At 37.7% G+C, this 26,526-nt stretch overlaps 1 protein-coding gene across 2 annotated transcripts in view; it reads left to right on the top strand.

Moving 5' to 3' along the window:
- Positions 1–26,526, top strand: part of WDR25 (WD repeat domain 25) — a gene marked incomplete at both ends in the record, with an annotated part of 71,958 nt that overhangs the window by 21,781 nt on the left and 23,651 nt on the right. Inside the window, one exon of one of the 2 annotated variants that reach the window (XM_084270536.1) lies at positions 23,301–23,448. In XM_084270536.1, the coding sequence (XP_084126662.1) occupies positions 23,301–23,448 (148 nt within the window). Of the gene's footprint in view, positions 1–23,300; positions 23,491–26,526 lie in introns of both variants that reach the window. The other variant, XM_084270535.1, reaches the window with a different exon arrangement.

Here is a 26,526-nt window from a genome sequence, read left to right as displayed (position 1 = left end):
ACTCTTTTATAATTATATTGTAACTTGTGTTTCATCATTTTCCAGGAACTTACCATTTGAGGTAACATTCACAGGGTTAGCCATATTACAATGGTTAGTCACAAAACACTTAAAGGTTAACTGTAAAGGAGGTGGGAATTCTTCCCTTTATTTTGGTGTGCGTGGGAAGTTACTTCTCTTGCATGTCTGCCCAGCATGAATGTACAGTTGCTATTTTGTAGGTACAAAAAAACCCTAGTCAAGTTCATAACTTTTAGCTGGCTAAAAATGTGATCTGTATGAGCATCTTCCTTGGAGTCAATGGGTTATGGAAAATTAGCATTTTGCTTCAGGCGTGATTATCCCAAATCTTTCTGCCCACTAAAGAACACACTACATTCAAATATGGCAATTGATAGTTTTGCTGTTGAGAAGGATAAAGCCACTGATAACCAATGATTTTAAGTATCCTTTAGTCTATGTGTGTATATATATGTATGTAGATGCTTATTTATAAGTTGTCTTTTTTTTTTCCTGATTTTTGCTAATAATGTAAAGGTTGCCCAGTTTTTTTATAGGTGGCTCGCTCTCTCTTTTTTTTTTTTTAATTATTTTTTGGCAGCTTGCTTTATTATTCAGCATTTGGTATGCATACCTCTTTTGCAAATAGTAGGAATTAGCTAAAAAAATTGGTACAGATGTCTAAAATATCAGATGAAATCTCTGATCATATGAATCTTCCTGTTTGGTCTGCTTTGCCTCAACTGTTCTTGTAACTCCTATTTGATATTTTGACTGAGAATTTCTGATGTTCCACTTGGACTGCTTGATACAGAGGCTGTTAACTTCTAGACCCCTTCATACTAATCTCAGTACTAATTCAGAGAATACTTAATTTGGATTTTAAAATGTTTTGAGAAAATAGCATGTATAATCTACATGTGGGGTTACGCTGCATGTGTTCTGTTACCATCGTACTATCTGTAGAGCAGTATGAATTCAGTTGAAAAACATATTTTAAAATGTTGCTTTCCTCTTAATTTGCTGTAAATTCAGTGATGAGCATCAGAAACACAGACATTTATTCCCTTGAAATGTCAAAGGCATTATCATGTCATATTTCCATAGAAATAGGAGAACAATGCTAACAACATGGTTTTACTTCTTATTTGTCTCTTCTATTCCCTGGCTGTATTGTTATAAGGAGCAGTCCCCCTTGGAGAGTGCCCAGCTGCTCTGAGGGTGTTAAAGTCTGCGGTACCTTTGAGGACATGGACCATAGCAGTTGGCCTTCACTCAGTGCCTCTTTGGCAGACCTGCCTTGCTTTTGGGCTAGTCTTTTACATTTGGTACAGTTAGTGCAACATCACCTCCAACTGCCCATTTTGTTTTGCTGACCACTTTATATGGGAACAGAAGTAGGTCTCATGAAACTTTCCAAAAGTGAGTATTAACTGGTCTTAATTCTCACTGTTCTTCGTCTCCATAGACTTCATAGAAATGTTTTTTGTTTGGCTTTCTCAGTCCATTTACAGCTTAAGGAGATAGATATTGGGGAAGGTAGATAGCATGTGGATGTCTTGAGAAGTTCTTCTCTAAGTTGGAATTGTGAGTCTGAGAGGTGTATGTGTGGTTTGGAGTCAGGTACTGTCTCCTCACCGATAAGAAAAGGAGTGATGCTTTCATGGAGGATGACAAAGTCCGGCTGGCTGCTGTTATAAGCAGGGTATAGACCTGGGGGTTAATGACCTGCAGCACAGAGCGTTTCTCTCCCTTCTCTCTGCTCTGGACAGTTGGTGTTGCCAGTGCTTGTGATGCACCTTTGAAGCAGAGCACTAAATGTGCTCTTAGGCAGCTAGGCAGTCTTAGACAAAATCAGGAGTTTCTTGGCATTAGCCACTTTTTCAGAACATTTGATTTTTCTTTTTTAAAGGAAGATTTCACCTTTTATTTTTCTCCACAAACGTAATTCTTGACAAAACTTTAATCAGGAAAGACTTTTTGGGTATTGAATAAAGCTACAAGGGAAACTGAGTTGTGAGATACAGAGCAGTAGGACATCCTTACAACATACAATTATTCACACTGTTATTTTGACTGATTAAAAATCCCTGGTGTCAAATAAATGGAGAGCAATAGAGTAAACTTAATCTATTCTATCTTAGAATGCTTCTTAAATATTTCTTCTCCATCTTGGAGCACATTATTCATTAATCTCATTTCTAGAGGAAAGAAGCTTTCTTTACTCTTTAAAGAATAAAGGATAAAATACCAGGGTATGACTGTTTTGACACTGTGTTCTTGGGGTCATTTTTTTCCTATTTTCAGGGAAATTTCTTTATTTCTTCAGAAAGTCTTGATCAAGACCAAGATCAGTGTTGATGTCAAAGCCTCTTTCCTTCTCTGAAGGCAGTAATGGTTTTAACTTTCTTCCTGACCAGAAAAATGTCAATGCATTTTCTGTTTTTTCACATTTTTGGATTATATTTTGTATTTCATCCCTGTAATCCATTTAAATTTTTCTTGTTTATAAATAATTTCACTTAGCTGTAAATAGGGTGGAAGAAAGTATACAACCAGGTGTGGATAGTATCCTTAATACCCACAGTAGTGGTGCCCCTGGCTTGGTAACGAATACTTTCAAAGAAATATCCCTCATGTCAATCTTGTGATATGTCTGCACTTCAGTTAAGGAAGCTCAGCCATTTTTAGTTTTGTTTTCATCTGACGGTGTGAGGAATTTATTTTTAACTGTCTCTCCTGAGAAAACAATCAGAATTAGTGTGTCTTTTCTCAGGTTTTGCCTGAAGGAGGGTTTCTTAACAAAAGCCATGTACTTTCATTTGAACACATATCACTATATTAGCAGGTAAGCAAAGGTATCCAATTTTCCTGAGCAACAAAATACTTGATTACAGGTCTAATGATAGTTTAAGAGGTGTTTTCAGATGTGCTGAAATCAAGGACTTGAAGCAGATGAACTTAATTATCTTTGTGAATATTCACAATCACATTATGTGCTTTAAATGTCACATTTGGAAATAGTGCCTCATTGCTAGTTAATTAACAATAATTACTCAAGGTAGTACTTATGTTTCTGGAATTTCTTACCCACCGTGAAAAACGTACTTTGCTTGTAAAGATTTAGCAGTATAAAAGCCAGATTTTACTTTACTCATTCTTAAAATGTTACTGTTGCTTAGGCTCTCTGTACTTTTTACTTTGAGAATCAGTTATTGCATTCCATTTGCTGTGCTACATCTGGGCAGTGGTTTTAACATCTGAGCCACACTGTATATAATATCTTTTTTCTTTTTTATAAAAGTTGGGGGTTTTTTTAAAAGCAGAATAAGAAGAGAGAAGCAGTAATGAATTAGTCTGGCAATCTAGATACATCACGAGGTGTTACAAAGGAGTGCTGACATCTTCAGCTAGAGAAATATGGCTTATGATAATACCAGAAGGTTTTTTCAGTCATAGCACCTATGCTCAGTAATTTTTTTCTCTCTTTAAGGATGGCTTTTCTTGCCAAAGAGCTTTATACAACCCATCATATCTTACACTGCAACCAAAAAGAAATGCCTCATAGATACTAGAAAATCCTTCCTATGTTCTGGTTTCCAGCTTCCTTTTTCTTCTCTGCTCATCATGTGGAAACTTAATTGAAATGTCAAAGGATTCTCTTCAGGTTTTTTTCCCTTAAAAAATAAATCTTTCTTCAGTTATGATAGTTTTCTTGTTTGCAGCAGCAGACTTTACATATGCTCGTGTGTCTATGTATATTTATATATATATTGTATGTATAAAGAGCTTTAAATCAACAGAAAACCTCTATGTCAATTAGTCATACTTATAGACTGGATATTCTGTTTTCCTGCACACTTCATTCACCTGTGTGAATGAGATGTCCATTGAATCCTGAATAATGTATAACTTACATTTCATAATGATCTTTTCCTGTAAAGTACAATGATTTAGAAGAAAGTTTTTTATTTGTGACACCACTTACAACATGCTAAACAGATGTTTGAATTCTCAGACATCAATTTAAAGCTAATTCAGAGAACAGCAAGAAAAGCTACTAAATTTTAGAGGCAGTAATGAAGATTAATTAAACTAATTATCTGTGCTTTGTGCAGTGGGAGTGGAGATAACTGCAGGTACATGAAGACATAACCAAGGAAGCGATGAATGTTGTTTGGAGTGGTAAAAGTATTTTAGTGATGGCAACAAAAAGGGACGAAAAGCTGAGTTATAGGAAGCTGAAATAATGAGTATGATTGTGGAAGGGTCTTGAATGTATCATATGAAAATAATGGTTGGAAGTGGTAAGCACTGAATTGGGGAACTTCCCAATAATTTTTCGGTTGTAGGATGGCATGGAGCAAACAAGCTTTTCATAACTCACAGCTTTAGATTTTAAGTATTTGGAGAATATCATAGACTCATGGACTCATTCTAACTGAATGGTAATGTCCTGAATATCAAAAAACTTTCACCATGTGTTTGCTGTGTCAGATGTGTTAAAACCAAATAACAATTTTTGCTTGATTTTTCCACCACCTTTATACATGAGTAACTCCTTTGTTAGGACTGATGAAAAATCTGCTTTTGGGTATCTCAGTAAGAGCCTGGTTTATCAAAAAACTTGGTATGTGACTGCTGATAGATGATTGTTTATTTTAGAAATTGTTCATTTTATTTGCTCAAATAGAAATTAAATATTCCTGAAAAATATGTTCCAAACTGGTCACTAATCTCCTTAAATTTTTGTTAATATGCAGAAGGCTGTAATACTGCTGGAATTTTCAAGTAACCCAAACCCGAAGTATTTATGTTAACTTGTACTTTTAAAATTATTCATTCTGTAGTTCTACAGTGATGGCGAAGTAAATGCAGTGAAATACTTACAGCAGTGAAGTAACACTTCCTCTAGGTTTGTCATACAGCAGTGAGAAATGCTGAACCAAATTCTACTTGATGTGAAATTCTGTAGCGGTAGGGACGAGTAGTTGTGAACTCTGGCACCTATGACAAGTTACTGTGGCTTTATGTGCATGTTTCAGTGCTGCACTGTGTGGAGCAATGAAGCCAGCTTGGGTTGAAGCTGGAGAGCAGGGTTGGTGTGATACCCTCATGAGCTAGGTAGTTGTTCCTCTGGGGTTGGGTTAACAGTGGGATGTCTCATGGTACCTCTGCGCTGATGTGATGATCGTGTAGGTTTGTACTACATCAGTATAGGCAGAGGCAGCCCGTACTGACAGAATAAAATTATTTTCATAGAATCACAGGATTGCACACTGGTTAGGGTTGGACATGACCTCAAAGCCCATCTAGTTCCAATCCCCTGCTGTGAGCAGGGACACCCTCCACTAGCCCAGGTTGCCCAAAGCCCCATCCAGCCTGGTCTTGAACACTGGCAGGGAGGAGGCAGCCACAGCTTCTCTGGGCAGCCTGTGCCAGGGCCTCACCACCCTCACAGGGAAGGTTTTCTTCCTTACATCTATCTGGTCTAAATCTCTCCTTTTCCAGTTTATAGCCTTTACCTCTTGTCCTATTGTTACATGCCCTTGTAAACAGTCCCTTTCCACCTTTCCTGTAGGTCCCCTTTAGGTAATGAAAGGCTGCTATAAGGTCCCCTCAGTGTGTAATCTTACAAATACCTACATACTACATTTGCTTATATAATTAAAAATTACTTAATTGGGGCAGAAAATGTTTGTAAGTACCAGTATGTTCATATCTGCTCCTTGATAACTCTATGTTGCCATTGCTTCATGGTTTCATGTCAGTGTCCAAACAGGAGAAAACTAGTCTTTAACCTGGTTCTAGATTTTTAGTACAGAGTATTATTTTAATTTCAGCTTCAAAGGTATGCTTTTATGCCAGCTATAAAATGGGAGTTAGTAATACTGTCTCATTAATGTCAGAAATGCACAATAATTATGCAAGCTTTTTACTTAATTTCTGAACTATTACTGTAGAGTACTATAGTAGATACTTTTTAACTTGTACAATGATGAGTATTTTTAGATTCTTTCACCCACACTTTTATAGCAGGAGTTCTCACTTGAGCTGTACTACTAGTTTAACTTGAAAAAAATACAGTTAAATATGGAAAATAGCTTTGAAGCATATGAACTACAGTAATAATCCCTCTTTAAGGCACAGCTTTTTGTATGTTAAATTGCTGTCATTTTTCTCACCATTCCATAGCCAAGTAAAGTAAATACACAATTTTAGATGCTTATCAGCTTTAAGAAAAAAAAAATCATGGCTTTTAAAAAATTAATATTGAGGCTGTGTTTAATGTTATTGAATCTATTATTAAAGTAAACAGCCCCCAATGGATTAATAAAGGGAAGGCTATTTGCCAAAGTCTTTTGGAGGATATGAAAGAAATTCTTTGAAGGTTATTTTTGGAATCTTAAAATTTGATAAAAAATATATTCAAGGATCTGTTGTTCAACTTCAGGTTTTCTCCATCACTGCAATACATTAGAGGAATGTAAACGAACATAGAAACACCTCTCCTTGTTGTACATTGCATTTGCAAATTACTTACCGGTGCCCTTTGGGATAAAGGCCTTCATGAAATCATTGTCAATAACTTGCTGTTGGGTTGACTGATGTAATAGGTTGTTCTCCAAGATTTCGCAGGAGAGAGATTAAATGTTATAAAGTACAAAGTACAGAGTCTCCGTAGGGCAATCTAAAGGACGTTATAGGAACCAAACTATATTGCAAAGAGAAATATTAAACGTATTTGTAATCTTCTGTTATTTGTCATATGAATGCCAGGCCCCTTTCTCTCTAATGCATTGCATAGATATGCAAAGGAGAAATAACAAAAGCTAATCAGTTTTGTTTTATGTAAAGCTGTTAATATGTAGATACTTGAGTTTCCTCAAAAAAAAGTTAAATCTGAGTATTCTAATGATGCATGTTGACATTGTGTAAATTGCTTGGAGAAGAGAAGCTGCTGTAATCACTTCACTTGAAAAGTGAATATACTTATAAAGAAAATAGGATGACACATTCAATGTTGTACATCTGCACTAAAATTGCTGTGAATTAGTTAAGTCTCAGTTAACCTGAGACCGTTGGTGTAATGTTGGTGAGGGCTTTGCTACTTGGATACAAACCCAAACTGTACCTGTTTCTGTAGTGCAGAGATGCACCGAGGTGAAGAGCAGGAATCAATTCAGTGATCCCAGCATGCTGGGGATACAGGTGGAGGTGAAATCTGTCTGTAACATGGGGGAAGCTGGAAGGGAAAGTGAGGCTTCACTTGGTACCAGTAAGCTTCTCGTGATGCTTACCAGCCCTGCAGCTGTGCAGTGCCCCACCAGTGGGCCAAGGAATAGTTAGGGGGACGGCTGCTCTGGGTGAAGAATACTGAGTTATGGTGTATTTTTGCAGGGAAATTAAAAAAAAAAAAAAGGGTAAAATGGGCAAGCTGTTTGGTAACTAACTTGATTTCTAGGAGCAGAGCAGGATTGTCTCTACTACATTTCAGTGTCAGGAATATGCCTTTTGTGTGCATTGCTGCACAAGCTAAAGACGACCTTGGTTCTGTAGAAGACAGCCATCCCCATCTGTAGGGCACTGTTTGCTTTGAGTCAGCAGATCTTACAGGAGGCACTGAATATCCTGGGAGCCAAGTGTGAATCTCTGAGAACTCTGAGGTCTTTGGGCAGTCTGGCTCCTATGCTTCCAAATACCAGAGACTCTGCTTCTACATGGCCAGGAAATGAAAACATCCTTAATGTAAAAATGACTTGTATCTTGCCATGGTATTCCTTCTGTGATGCTCTTCAGCTTCCAGACTTTAGCAGTGCTTTTCACAGACTTCATTCTGGATAAAATCTGTATTCAGCCATTCAGTGGAGACCCAACTGCTCAGAAATTCCTGTGGGAAATGGACTTGGACATTATGCTTATAAACCAGAGAGGAATCATCAGTTAGAATTATGGAAGGCAGCTTTGTGCTTGGAGTTGTTGTCTGGAGGCTCTTTAATTTACATAGGAAGTACACACTTCAATTCAGATACAACGTTTCATTGTGTGTATTAGAAGGCATAGTATTCACAGCGTACATAGCAGCTTGTTCCAGGGCAAGCAAGAAACCAAACCTTGTACCCAGAGACCTTTGTCATTTGGACCACAAACTTTCTTTTTTTTTTTCTCCATTTTTTTCCACAATTCTTAGATGCATGGAAAAATAAGAGCTCTGTAAAGGTACAAACTTGAACAGGTGGAGACGCCTGTACTGCACATCCATCCTGCCAAATCACACCTTATGTTATGGAGAAAAATCCCAGTAGCCTTCAGACTAGGTGTATTCTTCAGAGCAGTTAAAAAATATCCATTATAATTTTAAATAAGCTATCAAAATAAATTACCTTTTTCAGTGGTCTCTTCTTGTCCTGGCTAAACTGATTCTAGAACAAAGTTGTCTCTGCTACAACTAAAGCTTAGTCTTACCCTTAGTGTCACTTCAATAATCATCTTTGTATTTCTCAAACTGGATTCCACTCTGGGAAATAAAAGAAATCTGCTCTTATTTCAAGACCTTTACTGCATAAACTTAATCAAATAGTGAGCTTGCAGTCTTTTTTTTCCCCTTCACCCCAGTTTCTGAACTCCTGCAGGATAAGGCCATTGCTGTGGAAGTGAATCAGGCTGTTAAAGTTGCTCTGCTGCCAGGTGGCTCTGATATTTCTTCCTCTCAAGGGAAATACCACTCCAGCTTGTTTCCCATTGTGTAATACAGCTCCTACAAGCTGTAATGGGCAGTCCTTATTCATCTGGTTATCAAAACAGATAGCAAATATCAAATGTCTTCAAATGATAACACAGATCCTACACCACCTTAATATATGTTCAACTTTTTCAGTTCCCAGTGTGTCTGGTTTAGTATAGTTTTCAGAGAGGGCTGCTTCCCTGCCTTTTAAATTGATGAGCAGGTGCTGTGTGCAACATGAACAATTCACTTGAGGTCTTGGTAGTGCAGAGTTTATGCTGAAACAGGCAGTGGAGGGAGCTGTGTCGTATGGTGGATGCTGAACTGGTCTGAGGAGCTGGCATCTCTGTCCAGGGGTATTTACTGCCAGCTCTACACTGCTGTGCTGCATACACCTTGCTGGCCTTTAAGAGGCTTTTAGCCAACAAGGCTGTATTTAGAGTGGTCTGATATCAATGAAAAGTATTTTCCACAATCTTGGAATAGGGGAAAAGGCAGGATAGGGGAAAGGGGAAAAAACCTGCTGCTTTGACTTCAATTGCATCTCTATTCTTAGGGAATATCTCCTTTTTAAGAACAAAGAACTGTGAAAACTCTAGCTGTGTGCCAAAATAAAAGTCAGAAGAAGGATCAGTTTATTTGGAGATCTTGATCTCCTTGCGTGAAGAATTTGTGCTACAAACGGCTGCAATTTTCTGGTGCCTTTTAAGATGATTCATGTGATATAAAACATTCTAACAAATACGGGATTTTGCAGAAGGAATCAGTGTGTTTTGAAAGTCTATCAGTGTAATTTCCTGATGCTTTTAAATGAGCAGGCAAGATCAAATGGTTTCAAGAGAATTTTGTTAATAATGATGTTTTGGTTTCAAGGAAGGAAACTGTAACTGTGAAGATTTCACTTGGCAATGTAGGAAAAAAATACATAGAAGTAATGAAAATAAACATGTCATTTTTCTCTCAACTTTAACACTGTAGAGAAATTTAACTGATAAAAATTTCTAGAAACTGCATGATTGTGAGTTGAACAGATTTACACTATAACATCTAGCCAACATATGAATTTATGCTCTAACATGTATTACCAGAAACTAAGCTGTTTTTTCACACTACTCTCTGTACCTGCCCACCTTGATTATAGGTTAAATAGGTGATAAAATTTGACAGTTCTCTAGGTGTTCAACGTGTCTCCTCAAGTTTTAGTTTATATCTTCCCCTTGGGATGAAAGTCATTCCTGTAGAGACATTCAGGCAATGTCTAAAGAACAATAAATTGGGATAGTGCTTCTCTTTGTTACCTGCTCAGCAGTTCATCCCCTCAGCCTGTTGCTCACACTTGAAGCCATATAGAGATCAGCCGGGGGCTCCCAAGTTGATAGGAACCAACAGGGAAACACCCATGAAGTACCTCAAAGGCATTTAACTTCTAAGAGGGTGACATGGCCAACAGCCTGGCTTAAGTGTCTCTACACCAATACATTCAGCATGGACCAGGAACAGAAGGAGTTGGAAGCCACTGTGCTGCTAGTAAGCTACAACCTAGTTACCATTATTGAAACTTGGTGGGACAAATCCCATGAATGGAGTATGGCTGTCAGTTGTTACAGGCTGATGTAGTCACTCCATTCTAGAGTGACTGCTAAGGGACAGGTAAGAAAAGGAGGGTCAGAGAGGTTGCCATCTACATCAAGAAATGGTTAGAGTGTGAAGAGCTGTCTCTGAAAGCTTATGGGAAAGAATGAGGGACTGGGGCAGAAAAAGGGAACCTAGTGGTTGGTGTCCACTACAAGCTGTCTGGTCAAGGGGAGCATATTGTCAATGCCTCCTCATGCCAGCTGTGGAAGGCATGGTCCTCACAGGCTCTCCCTGCAGTGGGACTTCAACCACACCAGTGGAAAGGGAGCATGGAAAGCCATAGGTAATCCAGGAGGCTCCTGGACTGTATTGAGGATAACTTCTTAAGGAAGGTAATAGGTGGCTGTAGCAGAGGGGATGTGATATTGGACCTGATGGTTACCAGTGCAAGTGAACAAATCAGTGATGTCAAAATCAGAGGCAGCTTGGGCTGCAGTCACCATGCAGTAGTGGAGTTTGTGGGCCTGAGGGGTATGGGTCAGGATTAATAAAGTCATGGCCCTGAATTGTAGGAAAACAAAATTCCAGATGTTCAAGGATTATTCAGTAGGACCAATCAATAAGTAGAATGGCTTCTACAGATATGCCAGCCAGAAAAGAAACGTCAAAGAAAGTGAACCATCACCCTCACCCAATGAACGTGACTGGCAAACTGGTAACACGGGATGAGGAGAAGCCTGAGGTACTCAAGAACACTTTTGCCTCAGTCTTCATTTGCAACCTCTCCTCTCAGACCTCTTGAGTGGATGGATTGCAAAACAGGGACTGGAGGAGCAAAGTCTCTTCTACTCTAAATACAAGATCAGGTTTGTGACCACTTGAGGAACCTGAGTATACCTAGGTCAGATGCATCCTGAGAAGATGCATCCCGGAGTCTTGAGGTAATTTGCTGATGTAGTTACCAGGCAACTCTCCTTGATGTTTGAAAAGTCACATCAGTCAGGTAAAGTCTCTGGTGACTGGAAAAAGGGAAATGTGGCAGACATTTTTAAAATGGGCTTCACCTCTGCCTGAGAAGATCATGGAACAGATCCTGGCTTCTTCCTAGAAACTATGTTAAGGCATATGGAGGACAGGCAGGTGATTAGACAGCCAGCATGGCTTCACCAAGGGCTAGTCCTGCCTGACCTAGTGGCTTTCTAGAATGAAGTGACTACATCAGTTGACAAAGGAAGAGCTACAGATGTTGTCTGTCTGGACTTCTATAAAGCCTTTGACACAGTTCCCCACAACGTCCTTCTCACTGAAGCATTTATTTTGAGTTGGCTGGGAAGAAAATTTTTTATTTCTAAATGGTGTGGAATAATTTATGCCTTAAGCAAGATGCACTGGTACCATGTATCACCCCCCTCCCAACTTCAGCATGTAATTATAGGGTTGGAAAATCAACTACTCTTGAAGTTAATCAATTTTCATTTATTTTGTGTGAGAGGTTCAAACATGAAGTGTGCTTATGACAAATGATAGGCCAGAGCTTGTGCAGAAGTGGTCGTGCTTCAGTAATGTAATCATACTCTAAAAACATCATTTAATAGGTAGTAGTAATGTCTTAAGCCTGTGATTACTGGATCCTTGGGAACACAGATTACTTCTAAGGGATCCATAAAAAGTGATTAAGAAAAGGACGTTACTTGACAGTTGGTTTAAGGTAGCTGTATAGTCTGTGTCCCTGCTGGGGCTTTCTTTCGGTTCTGGAAACTGAAACAGTTTAAAACACACTTTAGTATTGCTTTTTTTTTGGAGATGCTGTTGATTATCACTACTTAAAAGCACATTTTCTAACAGTACCCTTTTAAAACCCTCTGTAGTAACAAAATGTCTGGTTACTGTTCCCCTGAACACCTCTGCCAAGTGGTGCCTGTGTCCGATTCTGCCCGGCTCATCCGTAGGAAGCCGTGTCTGCTCTGTGTGCAGCTGCAAATCACTCGTGGTGTGCTGGTGCCTGGAGAGAGGGTGCCACTCTGTACACGTCACGTGTGCTGCAGTATCACAGCATGCTGAGGCCCAGAGAGCTCTCTCTGACACATCTCCTGTCTTTGAAACTATTCCTCAGTCACTTCCCGGTGGCAGAGCCACACCAGAGTAACTGCTGGATTCCCCTTGTAAGGCTGCCTGGAGTAACCCATACTTTCTGCAGGGATGACTTACTCTGATTTTGAGGGAAATGAGCTTTCTGGTGGAAAGTGAAGATTAGGGAAACTCTTGAAAAGAGGAACTATTTTCAGTGGCTAAAGGTGAAGAAGAATCACTATGTATTTAATGAATGTACAAGTGTGGGTTTGCATTATTTTTCAGACCCAAATGCTTACTGGGTTGTCATAAATACATTTTCTAATTGTTCTTAGCTGCATACTCACACAGTATATGTATGAAACCACTAGTTAATTAGTCAGAAATTAATACTGATGTCCATATTCCCTCAGTTAGGAGGGTAAGTTATAGTAGATGCCATAACAGTGAGAGATTAAAATCCAAAATTTCAAAGTCAATCTAAAACTTAAAGTTTATTAACCCCCTACCCTCAACTTTCATTGGCATTAATGACTCTTGTAAGTGCCAACACATCTGGAAATTGGACTGCTTGGATCTTAATTTTTACATAAGCTAGCAGAAAGTTAACAGACTTTAAAATTGCAAATAAAAGACCCGAAATGAGGATGATATAATTATTTTGAATTAGAATACCTCTTTTTGGTGAGAATTGCCTGCTTCTCTTTAAAATGATGGTATGGCTTGTAATGAAGTAGCTTTACTGTTGAAGTTAAACATTATAATGGTCTTTTAATGGCACCTTAATGGCCTCTCTGAGGACTTGCACTGAAATAATTTTACCTTCTCATAATTGCACTTCATAATGGACTATAGCAGCACAATTTAAAGTGTCCTTAGATTTTTTCCTCCATTTGTTACATATAGTACACACACTAAAATACCATTACGGCAAATAAAGGAATTATTAGATTTTTTTTTCCTTATTGTTGTATTGGGTATTTCTTCCACACCTGAATATTTTATCTCTCTCATCAATAATAAGGTAGCAACTGGTTTTCATAAAAGTGCATCTATATGGTGAAATAACAATGTGTTGAATTGATTTGACTTCTAAGAGGAGGATGCAGTGTTTATTTTGTGTGTATGTGTGACTCACTAGGTGTTAGGAAGAAGTAGATTATTACATATACGGTGCTTGTGCTATTCTGTGCAAATAGACAGAAAGAAAGTGCCTGTTCAGCTTTGTTATTTTTGTGGAGCCCAGGTGTTGAATGGAAATAGTTCACTAAATCTGGCACGACTTCAGCTCAACAAGCACAGCTACAGATATGCCATAATAAAAAGGAAATTTTACAATGAGTTGCTGTGTCATGAAAGCACTCAGATACTGCTGCTGTTGAGTAACTTTGAAACTCCTGACTGTGTTCTCATGTAAATGACCTGGCAGGCCAAAATTTCACCCTGAGCTTGTTCATACTTTGACAGTTTTATTTCAGTTCTTAGCACAGAGATGTTAATTTTAGGTAAACTTCCTTTATAAACAAACTGATTCTAAGCCATAGCTTCATTTTATAAAGGCAGCAGGCCTGTTTGTGAATAACTATGTCATACTCCAGCATTTACTTACTTTAATTGAGCATTTAAATATGTTATTAGCATTCTGATGTTTCATGGTGCAACATCTGTGCCTTCCTTACTTGTCAACGTTTAGCAACATTTCATCTGGACATGAAATGTGTGTGTGTATGTGGTACCCAAACATCTGAAAGTGAAGGCCTCCCTCTGGGAGGACTGTGAGACGCTGGAGGATTGAGCTCGTTTGTCCAGAAACTGCATGTAATTAACAGGGAAAGAATACTGGAAACCACCAAATGGGAATAATGTCTTGTCCTAGCTATTTGTCTTGTCTCTCTTTCCATAATTCCAGGTATGACTAACATCCAAGAAACAGGAGTTCACTAGTCTCAGTGCTTGCTTTATTTTTTCCATTTCTGAATCAAGGGGAGGGAAAGAAAAATATTTGCAGGTGAGATGAGTATGTCCTGAGAATGATACAGTGCGTAGGGTAAAACTTTAGCTCTTGATATATGAGAATATATTAGAGAAATTGTAAATTATATATTATATATAATAGAAATGTCTATGAAATGTTTACATCAGTCTTGCTCAGTCTCTTATCATTGCCCTGTTTTTATAATTTACATATTTCTTAAGAGTTCTGTTTGCCAGTTTTGACTTGAAAGGCTCTCATAGAGGCTACATTAATTATTTACGCTGGCAAAACCCCAGCCAGTTTGTATACTTCAAAATTATTTATCCTTCCAGCTTTGATTGGCTGATGAGATTTTCCTAGTGCTACAAGTTAGCTTTTGAAATATGGCATCTTGAGGTGTATTTCCAAGAGTAGATGGCCAACAGGCAAGCTAAGGTTAAATGTAGTACTTCTCTCTATTAAGGCTTTACCAAGAACTTTCCCGTATATGTAATGAGATGGATAGTGCTTGTCATAGAGGTTTGGGGGTTTTGTTTTCTTTTTACAGCATTCTATGTTACTTCTCTTGTCTTTCCCCTTGCCAGCTGCAAATGTCAATGTTTTATCTTAGTCTGTTATTGTTTCTTAAAATTGTTTATAGGACACTGGCAGCTCAGAGTACACTTTTGATTAGTTTTTGGTTGGTTGGGTTTTTTTCCCCCCCTGTTAATAGCAAAACCACCCAAATGAAGCTTCACAATTAACGATTATGGAGCCTTCCTTGGGGAAAGGGCTGCTGAGTTTCTGTGAGAGGGAAGATTAAAGTAAAAACACACCAAATAATTGGAAATGTATTTCATAGGCATGCTTAGTATGTTAGTACTGCCCCCTGAAGCTAAATGCAGTGCTAGTACTTAACTCAGCCTTTGCTGGATTCACCAGGGTCAAAGCTTGTTGATATTTTTGCAAATTGTTTCCATCCCACCAACTAATTTCTAGTGGTACTGCTGCTAACTTGGTAAGCAGTCTGCTACTAGTAATAGCTGAATAAAGACCCCTACAAAAGATGAGCAATCTTAAGATCTAATGTACTGTTCTATTCTGTGTGTGTGTTTGTGAAAGGTTTTCCACCTCATTGGTTTGATAAATGGCCTTGCAGAATTTTTTTTTCTTCACCAAAATTTTTAATAATAACAAGTGACATCATATGCTGGCTGTCTCAGCTAATTGAATTTATTATATTTTGCTACTTTCCATTTTCCTTGTTTCTACAGTAGTGAGGATAGTCTAGTGATGAACTATCTAAATGCAAACTCTTATTCAGGTATTGAAGTGATAGGAAAGTTGGCTTTTTTATCAGTCGCTAGTCCTGTGCTTTGGATAAGTAAGGTAATAGTGTTTTGAGTTATGTCTGCTTCAAGAAGAAAGCTAGATGAAATCTGTAAGTGCTTGCTCAAATGACAGTGTTGATATATACTTCTTACACTGTGTCTAGATTAGGAAGATAGATGTCATTTAAAATATGTTCCCTAGCACACGTTTAAACATTGCAGGAGCAAGTGTTCAGCGAATCTGCAAATGTGTTAGCTTTATCTAGGTTTACAGAATCCTGCTGAAAAACTCTTTCTTTTGGGACACTTGGTTTACAAATTCAGCTGGTATGCCCAAAATGTCATAAATTGTAGGCTATTTAACAATCTGAACATCCGTTTAAGTCTTTCAGAATTCTATGGAGACAAGTTTGTCAGCACTTGCAGGTTATAGTCTAAGCTTGCATTTTCCTAAAACTTAGCTCTTAGTTTTTACAGAGTTTAGGCAAATCAGAGAGAAAACAGCAATCCATTATGTGATTTTGCTTTCAACAAATTGTACCTTCTACTAAAACTCTCTATTTTAAGAAAACACTAATTCAAACAACCATGAAACATTCTAAATCTTCCCGGATTTTATACATACTATATTTAGGAATTTATACATGTTATATAGCCATTCAAGATGAGGTTTTTTGTGAATCACACGGTGGCTTGGAGAGGCATAGGGACACCTACCAAGTCTCATGCTTGGCTATTGATTGCTATTCAGCTACTTGTTGCTTTTTTTCCTGACTTTCTCTTGCCTCAGTCCTATGAACAGAAGAATGCATGTGGGCTTGTGAGTGACGTCTTATCCTTACTGCTGTTGGTTAGAGAGACCCAAGGGGCACTTTCACCTCTTGCAATCCTGCCTGAAGCTGCATCTCATCCAAGTGGGGAATTTAAAGAAACAGTAGCAGCAGCAGCTTTTTGTAGTTTTTCTGTGGGACCACCTCTGCCCTCTGGCCCACTGACTTGTGAAGAACCTTTTAAGCTACAGTTCTGAGCTTGTTTTGCAAACTAGAAAATACATCATTTTCTGCAGAGGAGGGGAGCTTTCTTCTGTACTGTATTTGTTAGAAAGCACAGTATTTAGATATTGATAAGATCAGAAAAGCAGTATGGTTCAGGGACTATCATTCTCCTGAGTCTAAGCATGTTAACAGATACAGCATGTTCAAATTTCAGAGACAAATTCAGTTCTGTAGTTAAAAAGAAAGGAAAAAAAATTAATTATTTTCTCCCTGAGACACACCAGCAAGCAATGTTATTCTGAAAACAGAAAGGAGAAGGTGATGTCTCTTGAGCTTCATGAGTCTGTGGAGCAGTGTGAAAGGAGCAGCATCTGTTCTAGTCAAAGTGTAATTCTTCATGCTTTCCGTAATTTAGTGCTATCTCACATCATCCTTGAACAAGAGTGTTTCGTAAATGCCATCTTTGTATTTAGATTAATCAAAAAGTTGGAAATTATTATTAACACAAGTGTAGAGTCCTGCACCTAGTGAAGAATAACAAGCATGATGAGAGGACTGGAGCATCTCTCATATAAGGAAGGGTGAGAGAGCTTGGGCTGTTTAGCCTGGAGAAAACTGAGAGGGGATGTGATCAGTGCTTATAAATATTTAACAGGTGGATGTCTAGAGGATAGGACTAGACTGTTCTCAGTGCTGCCTAGTGACAGGACGTGGGGCAATGGGCACATACTGGAACACAGGAAGTTCTGTCTGAACATGAGGAAAAATGTCTTTGAGGGTGACAGAGCCCTGGGACAGGCTGCTCAGGGAGGTTGTGGAGTCTCCTCTGGAGACATTCAAACCTGCCTGGACATGATCCTGTGCAGCCTGCTCTAGGTGATCCTGCTTTAGCAGGGGATTGGACTAGATGATCTCCAGAGGACTAGATGATCTCCAGAGGTGCCTTCCAAACTCTATCATACTGTGAAGCTGATTTCTTGCTATCCTTCATTTAGTAGGAGAAACTGACATGGGAAGTTGGTAATTACAGGACTATGGCACAATTGAGAGGGAAGATTTTGGTTATTTTAGGATGGATGTTATGTTGAAATTAACTTCCATCGATCCATTAAAAAAGTTTTTTATTTTGTAATCCTCCAGAAATTAATTTCTTGTTTAGTATTCTTGATTGGCTCCACTGTAGTTCCTTTGTGCATGCAAATTCAAAATGCATACAACTTAATTCCTGATAGTTGCTTCCAACCTCTAATTTATCACAATTAAATCATTCTTTTTGGATTCACTGTGCAATTAGTGACTGTTTCAATAGATGCACCTTCCTCTTTCTAAAAGTGAGGCTGCTGTATTTTCTTTTCTGCAATCTAATGAGCTTGGAGGCAAACGTGTTATAGATAATTGTAGAATGGCAATGGAAGAGATGTGCTCAAAGTCTTCATATTCTAGGTGAGTTCTCACATTACTTTGGTTACTCTGCTTATGTTGCTGTGACTTTTTCTAGGAAAGAATGCATGGTTTGGATGGTCAGTAAAATAAAAACCTTTATTTTGTGTCCTATGAGCTTGTTGATAGCATAGCAGACCCCTGAACGTTCTTCTGTGGCTGCTATTTACTCAAGTGTCAAATGCTTACTCTCTCCTGCTTTCTTTTGTGACTTACCAGGAGAGTTTTTATTATCTTCAACCCAAAGTACTTTATTTTCAGGAGCTGTTTTCCTGAGAGCTTTCAGTCACAAAATAGGACCTGGAAGCATATAATCTACAATAAATCTCATCTGTCATATTGTTTAGTTGCTTACGTGCTTTGTGAACTTTTGATCTTGGAGGTGAGGAGTTCTGGTTATATTAGCTAAAATTCCAGTTATGGTATTTTCACAGCGCTCCTAAGCTGCACAGGAAAGCAATTCATTTCTAAAGCCTTTTTATTTTTTCAAATATACGAAGAACACAGAGGAGCAAGTGAATTACAGCATGCCTCAGAGAAAGTAAAAAGAAAATTGCCTTTGTAAAGAAATCTCTAGTATAATTTTGTCACTTGGCTCTTTGTACCTGCCATTTTGGCCCCATGTATTAATCCTGGCAGATAACTATGTAATCACCTTACTTTCTGTAACATGAGAGGAAATGAAATGAAAGCAGATGATGGAAAAGAAATGGAAAGGCAATGTTATAAGTGGTGAAGCACAGAAGAGTAAGAACTAGTAGTGAAATATGAACCAGCTTGACACATTAAAGCCAATTTTAATAAAATTGGAAAAAAATGCAATTAAAGTGTTCATGATACCTTAATGCTGGAAAGGCATTGAAGAAAATCTTTGAAAATAACTAGCTAATTTCAAAGCTTTGAGTCTTGGCTGTTCATTTCTTTCAAATATTGGAGAATTCATTAGTTTGTAATTGTAGATTTAGGGAAAGTAATTCAGTAATATGAGTGTTTTTCCTAATGGTTGCATATTTCTTTGGTTTTGGGATTCTTTATAAAGGGAAAGGATGGACTGGTTACTGTTTATAATGAAAACATTGCTTAAATGTGTGGCAATAAGCAGTATTTTCAGAGTAGCAGGCTGAAATTTGTGCTTTTAACTTTATAGCTCAGCAATTAAAATCGCATCTGACATCACAAGATAAAAAGTGACCTCAGGTTTAATGAGAATTTAGTGTTTCATCTAGAAATAATACTGACTGAGCTGAGTTTTGAAGTCAAGCAACAACATTTAAAACAGTTCACCTTTTGGTAAAAATAATTTAATATAAATCTGTCTTCCTTTGACAGATGCATCATAGCATCTAATGCTGTAATACTTGATACACATGATTAAATGCCTGTGAAGGAAGGTATGTATCTCAGCCTGTGTAATTTTTTTAATAAACTGTTCCCCCTGCCTGAGTAATTTATTATGTACTAAATATGTAAACCTTTATTGCATGTAAATCTATGAGTTTATTTTATAAACCCATGTATTGAAGGTATTTATTTCTTGGCATGTTTATAGTGCAGCAGCCTTTAGTATTTAAAATACAACTTTCTAAATAGTTCCAGGACAATTAAATTCTTAAAAACACTTAAGGCTGTAGTTCTTACAACCAGGACTTTTTAAATTATAGTTTTATGGCCTTTACCTTCTGCCTCAGACCGTTGGGTACAAATCCTTTTTCTAGGCTCATATGGAGATGCCATTCAGAAGAATGAGTTTGCGATTCTCTTCTGGTAAAAAGTCTGTAATTCATGATCCTTTTTGGCAGAGAAGGCATGATCAATAATTTCACTCACATGAAACAAGAAGTTTTTCATGGCCCAAATTCCTAGGGGGTTGTCTTCTCCTCTGTTTTGTACCAGCCCTGAAAAAAATTGCTTTTGAAACTGAAGTCTGGTGGCTATATTGTAACCTAGTTCAGTATTCTTTGTGGAATTGCCATTGTGTCTGTTTGTTTATTATTTACCTTGGTAATCTAAAAAAACCCTGTGCCTCTGGGTTCAGGCATCATGTTGGGTGCTCTATGTGGATGCAGATTATTTCATTGACTCTGCTGGTTACACCCATGCAGTCTTTCAGTCTTACAGTTCCATCCTGGTTTGAGGAAGCACATGGAAAAAGTGAAGACAAACTAGAAAAAAGTAATTTTGACAGAAATTATTCTTGAAAGCACTTGTCTGTCTCAGTTGAAAGAAAAACCCTGAAATGTCTTTCATCTTAGAGAGTCTGCTAATCCAGCCCCTGAGTGTTTGGCAGAGAGGCAAACTCACATGCCAAGGACTCATCCCCTTGCAACCCTCTTCCTCCCATTTTAATGGCAGCGGCTGCCTGTGCAGAGTAAGCACCAGCTACTGAGTAGGTAGGCATTCATTGGAAGCTTTGGATGGAGTGTGTGGAAACTCTCCCTCTAGCCACATTTCCCCCTTATTATGATTAAACAGTAGAAATGCCACACCACAGGATCAGGAAACAACGTAGGAAACTCAGAAAATGCATAGTTGATGGTGGATTTGTGATGATCCTTTGATGGGATTTGAAGCATCTTTCCTGGGTAGATTCTCCATTTGTGGGGATACCACAATTCACATCTCTGTCACTTCTTGCAGAAAAGCAGCAAGAAGCAAAAAGCAAGGGATGAAAAGAGTAGGAAGCAAGGAGAGACAACAAGAAATCTGTAGACCCTGACCCCAGCCTCCTGTGATGGCCATTGTGTTGCAAAGGGATGTGGAAGGGACCAAGTGTAATGCCTGGTGACAATGGGAAGCTGGGGCAGGAGTAGGGGAGAAGTGGTGATGTGGGGCCTAGGGAGATAAGGTGCTCCCTTAAGTGCTCATTTAACTCTTGGTCTTTGTTCCTCTGTACTTGAATCAGTTATTGAAAGTTTATGTTAATTGGCAATAAACTAAGTGAATTTCATCAGTCAGGACTGCCTTGCCTGCATGGCTCTAATTCCAAAAGACATTGCAGCACCACTGTAACCTGAGCAAAAAGCGTTGCTGGAAAGTGTAACAGTGAGGAGAAACTTGGTAACTTGTCCCTTGTGCATGGTCAGGGGTCTCATCCATGAGAGTTGGTCATCTCTTCCTTTTCACATAATGGGGGAAAATGTGCTGCTTTAGGGGTGCACTTGTTCCATTTGTACAGCTATTATTTTAATCAAGCAGCAACTCAGAAGTGCTGTTGAACTTGCTTTACTTCATCCTTCTTGTGAAAATTGAGTTTTCATACATAATCACTAAAACATGACAGAAAAATATCTGAAGCATGTGCCACCTGGTTTTCTTTTCATCTTGCTTCATTCATTAGCTTCCTCATATTAAAAGTCCTCCAAGACACAATTAACCCTTTTTTTAACGCTGTGAAGCCTGAAATGATAATTAAATCTCATTAAAGCAGTGAAACTTTCTTTCAAAAGCAGTTTAACATTAAAATTTTCCTGATTTCTTTTCTTGTGGATAGGGTCGAATACTTGGGGTATGGCCATCATGGTTCTGGTGTTAATTGACTATTGAAGTAATTAATGATAATTGGTTGCTTTGCATTGCAGAACTGTGCTCTGTGCTAAAAGATACTTTGATAAAATAATTTTCTGTAATGGAATGTTTTCTTTTGAGTGTGGACTATATAATAATGATGTCATCAGAGAGTCAGTTTTCTCCAGTAAGAAGAAAATATAATTGAAGATAAAAATATGTTACCAAAAAGCTTTTTTTTCTCCCCCTGTACGTTATCTTGTATTGTGAATTTTGCTGTTGCTACAAGGAAACAAACATCTACTTATGTTTTCTGATTTACCAAGTTGGTTTTTTAGCATCCTTTAAAATGCACAAACATACAGTCAGTTTTATTTTGGTCCTTCACTGCTTTTCTGTCAACATACATGGAGATTGAATTCAATCTCACTTTAAAACAAGTCAAACGTTTGTATACTGTTAACTGCCTAGTCTGTTCCCAGCATTATATAAACAATCTTAGAATTGAGAAATTGATTAGAATAGATCAAATTCAGAAAAATCTTCTAAGCTCATAGCCAGTGTTATTCTCATCCTGCAAATTTTTGCGGGATGAGAATGACTAATGGCAGGGAGAAGTACCATGAAGTAAAATGGTGACTTTAAAGGAATAATCTGCTTTGCATTTAATGAACTGCAATAAAACTATCATGAAGCACTGTCAAAATGTTGATTTATTTGTACTACTAATACTTGAAGTAATAAAACAGGGGGTTTACTGGTGTGGTTATAGCATTTGGTATCCATTTTATTAGACAGCTCGACAGGTACTGTATCGCATAATCGTAAGATATTTTATAATCCACCTTTTACTGAAGCAGAATATTCATAGGGAAAATAGTTTTGATATTTAGCCTTCTTTCACAGAAGTAAGCATACTGAAACTTTATATGGGCCATTTCTTGCTAAACTTCTAATATTGTCTTAAAATTGTGACAAAAAGAGCACCGTGAAAAGGATGGGATTTTGGTATGAGTAGGACTTTTTATGTTCCTAAAATACTAGCTGTTACATACTTCAAAAAAATTGGATAACTAGTAGAATAGGATTTTCAGAAGTACTCAGCACCAACTTAATTTTCTCCAGAAGAAACTGAAAAATGAGAGGACTTATTCTAGTCCTTAGAAATCTCCATGTAGCTTCATGATAATATTCTTATCTGCCTCCTTAGTGAAGTTAAGGTAAAGTTCTGCTTAAAATTACAAACCGAGTGAGAAATATGGTAATAGCCTATCTATAGGCAGATGTAAAAGCTGTCATCTGCTAGGATTCTTCTTACTTGATGGAGAGAAAGTTATGATAGAGACAAAAAGTTGGAAGAAAAATGATTTAAAGGGAAAATGTATTCAGATACATCTCTGCGCAGAGGTAGGACAGCATTACGATTGGGAAAGTACACCAGAATTGCCATTGAGAGCAATGCAGACATTTCAAGAAATAATACAAGTCATAAAAATATATTGCTGATTTTTGCCTTGTTAATTAAATGCCCTAATTGTAATCAACTGTGCAATTATTTCAAACAGACTTTTACAGCCTAGCAGATACAACTTTGGAATGCAAAGCTTTCTCAGCCAAAATGATTTTCTATGGCTGTATCTATCAGTACATTGAAAAAAAAAATAATTGTGATTCTTTATAAAGTTGTCCTTCTCCTTCTTTTTGAGGTATGGGATGCTGTAGATACAGGCTGCTGTTTAAAAACATATTCCTGTCACTCCTCTGCTGTTCGAGCTGCTCAGTGGTCATCTTGTGGAAGAAGGATCCTCAGTGGGGGCTTTGATTCGATGCTGCATTTAACAGATGTGGAAACAGGTAAAGGTCACATAGGGTGCTTGATAGCCCTATCTTTATTGAGTACAGATAGCTTTTGATGTTGTTAGCCTTATTCTTTCTTCTAAAAATAGATGTAAAGTCTATCAATCAAAGTTAGAATTCTTGAAATGTGTCCTCACTAAAAAATAAATAATAATCTCAGCATTTAAGGGTAGCTGAACATACTTACAAAGACTGAAATATCCTTAACTTCAAGATCACATGTAATATCTGTTGTCAGCTTCTGCACAGATGAACAGAATTAAATGCATATTTTTATGCTCTGTCATCGTCATTCAGAAAAGCATTTGAAGAGCCTCTTAAGGCTGACCAGTAAAATTTATACAAGAAATACATTTTACGTGACTATCTGGAGAGCAGAAGTCCTGTTCAGATGGACTGGGAAAGCGGCCAAGGAAATTTGTGAATATTGTTCACATGACAAGAAGATTCTTTTCCATGCTCTAAGAATTTATTTTTCTCAACATTTGTCATGCCAGAAGTATTTAAATTCAATCATAGCTGGAAGGGAGCTTTTGTAGTTTGGGAATGTAAAACACATGACACAGTTATTGAATATTGATGTTTCAAGAATATCCAGGTTTTGTAACGGGGAAAAGAGCTTTATGTATCTGATGTAGTACATGAGGCTAATATACCAAATCATTAATTTTGCCAGACTTATAGAAGGGGTTTTTTAATTTTTTATTTCCAGTCTCATTGCAGCAATCTTCTCATTTCTAGTCTCATAGATAACTGAATCTTACTAATCCAAGGGGGTATTGTCTGTTGCGCTTACAAATTCTAAACAGAATGGCTGCTCCCATTAATGGGATTTATAGCAGTAGAAGAGATTTTATGTGCCTGAGTTATTTGAAGGGACTACTGTGAGGAAAATCTCATTTTGTGAAATCATAGAGCAAATTCCAAAGATACGTCTTTTTAATCATACACCTTAATTTCTATCATCTAACTGTCCAGAAATAGGAGAGTAGCCTGGATTAAGTTGATTGTAGTGGTTCATTTAAAAGAAGGAGCTGCTTCTAGTGTTTTATGTAATAAGACCAGTAACTAACTGCATTTGCAAAGTTTGAAAATAGGTAAGCTTATAAATGGTTCTTTTTTTACTGACTTGTGAGTTATGTATTTCTAACTACTTAAATAAACTGTATGTGTGAAGGCAAAATGAATGCTCATGATCCTTGAAAATACCAGGTACTCGTACCTGCCTTATTTCAAGGACACAGGATTCTTTGTAGCTGCTGTGAACTGCAGTTGTAGTATTGATGTTTGGAGCTGACTTTTGGTGATACATACCTCATTAGGAAAAGTATGATATGAGTAATTGGAATTTTATTCTGACTTCCTGTGCATACAGGCCAGGTTCTGATTTCCTTCTCTGTTGTGAAGTTACTCTATTTTTTTTCATACATCTTAGTCAATTCTTTTCAGAGAAACAGGGCAAGCAGTCTGCCTCTGGAATCCAAATCAATTTGATATAAAAAACCTCATTTCCATTTGAAAAACACTAAGGCAGCTTTAAGATTTTGATTTACATTAGTTCACTGAATCATTCATTCCTCCCCACTCTTCATCAGTGCTGAGATGATTTCTTCTTTGATTAACTTCAGATAGATGTCAGAACTGCTCCTTCACAGTGGACTTTTAGATACTTTTTTGGACTTTGGTCTTAATTCCATTGCTAGACTGAACTAACAGTTTAACTGCAGTAAATTCACTCTGGTGGGTTTTTATAAATAATAACACTGTCTTTAAGGCTCTGCGCTCTTGTCTCTTGTGTGTATGATTTGGTTCAGCAATTTTCTGGTTAGGTTTGCTAAAATCTAATCTTTCTCATCTTTGTTTTCAGTATAGATTTTTATATATTACATCTGTGTTATAAAAATTACTACATGTCCTTCACCAAAAGAAACCTGACAGTCTGAAGAGAATTACTTTTAAAAGTTTAGAAAAGACTGAAATACAGCTTAGTACATGTGCGGTAGTGAGCTGCTGTGGTGGGGTTTTTTGTCAGTTTGTGTTGGTTTTCTGTTAGGAAAGTAGTTTCTGCCCTATTAAACCAAAATTATAGTCTAGATAATTGTTTGTCCTGGGTCTGATGACAGCTAGTTATGAGACTCTTCAAAGAAATGTGCCAGCATTGTTGTAATGAACAGAATCTCCATGAATTTTAGTTCTAAGTTTGGACTTAACTCTGGGTATCCCTTGTCCTAGGATACTGCATTTTCCAGAGTGATAACGAGGTTTTTTTAATCTTCGTTACCTGAACAACATCATAATAGAAGCAAACACTGAAATCTTGTTAATCACTAAGCAGAATTTTTGTTGATTGTTGGCATAAAGGTCCTGAGTTGAGTGTAGAATGCACATCCATGAAATCTTATCCTGCGGTTTTACACCATCAAACCTCTTCCCCTTGTCAAGTGTATTTAATGACAGTTCTTAATATAAGAAGATCTAAGATGATGCAAACAGGAAAAATGGGCTGATAGGAACTTCAGGCAAAGTCCTGCATCCTGTGCAACAGAACAGGCTGGTGCTCACCTGGCTAGAAAGCAGAAAAATACCTGGGGGTCCTGCTGCTGACTATGAATCAGCAGTACTGTCTTGCAGCAAAGAGGTCAACTTCATCCCGGGCTGGATTAGCAATTGCTTACCTGGTGTATTGAGAAGATGACACCAGGCTCATCTTAGAGATGTGTAGTGAAAGGATGAGAGGCAAAGGGACAAAGGGAAACGGGCAACTTTTTGGCTGAACTGAAGTGTCATCAAACACTAAAACAGGTTGTCCAGAGAGACCGTGGAGTCTCTATACTTGGAGATACTCAGAACTTCATTGGACAGACCCCTAAGTAACCAGCTGCAGCTGGACCTGCTTTGAGTACGTGTTTGGACAAGATGACCCTGGAGGTCCAACCTACATGATTTGCTGATGCTGTGATGAAGAACAGGGAAAGAGACTTCACTTGCCCTGTTTTGATGAAAACAGATACTGTTGTACAAGTCTTCTAAATTAATTATTATGGGTCATAATTTATTATCTTAAATGGTCATCTG

Source organism: Gallinula chloropus (assembly GCF_964237585.1).
Source record: "Gallinula chloropus genome assembly, chromosome: 14".
Classification (NCBI taxonomy): Eukaryota; Metazoa; Chordata; class Aves; order Gruiformes; family Rallidae; genus Gallinula; species Gallinula chloropus.
The sequence above is the reverse complement of the archived record's forward strand: the minus strand, read 5'-3'. Positions and strand labels throughout refer to the sequence as shown.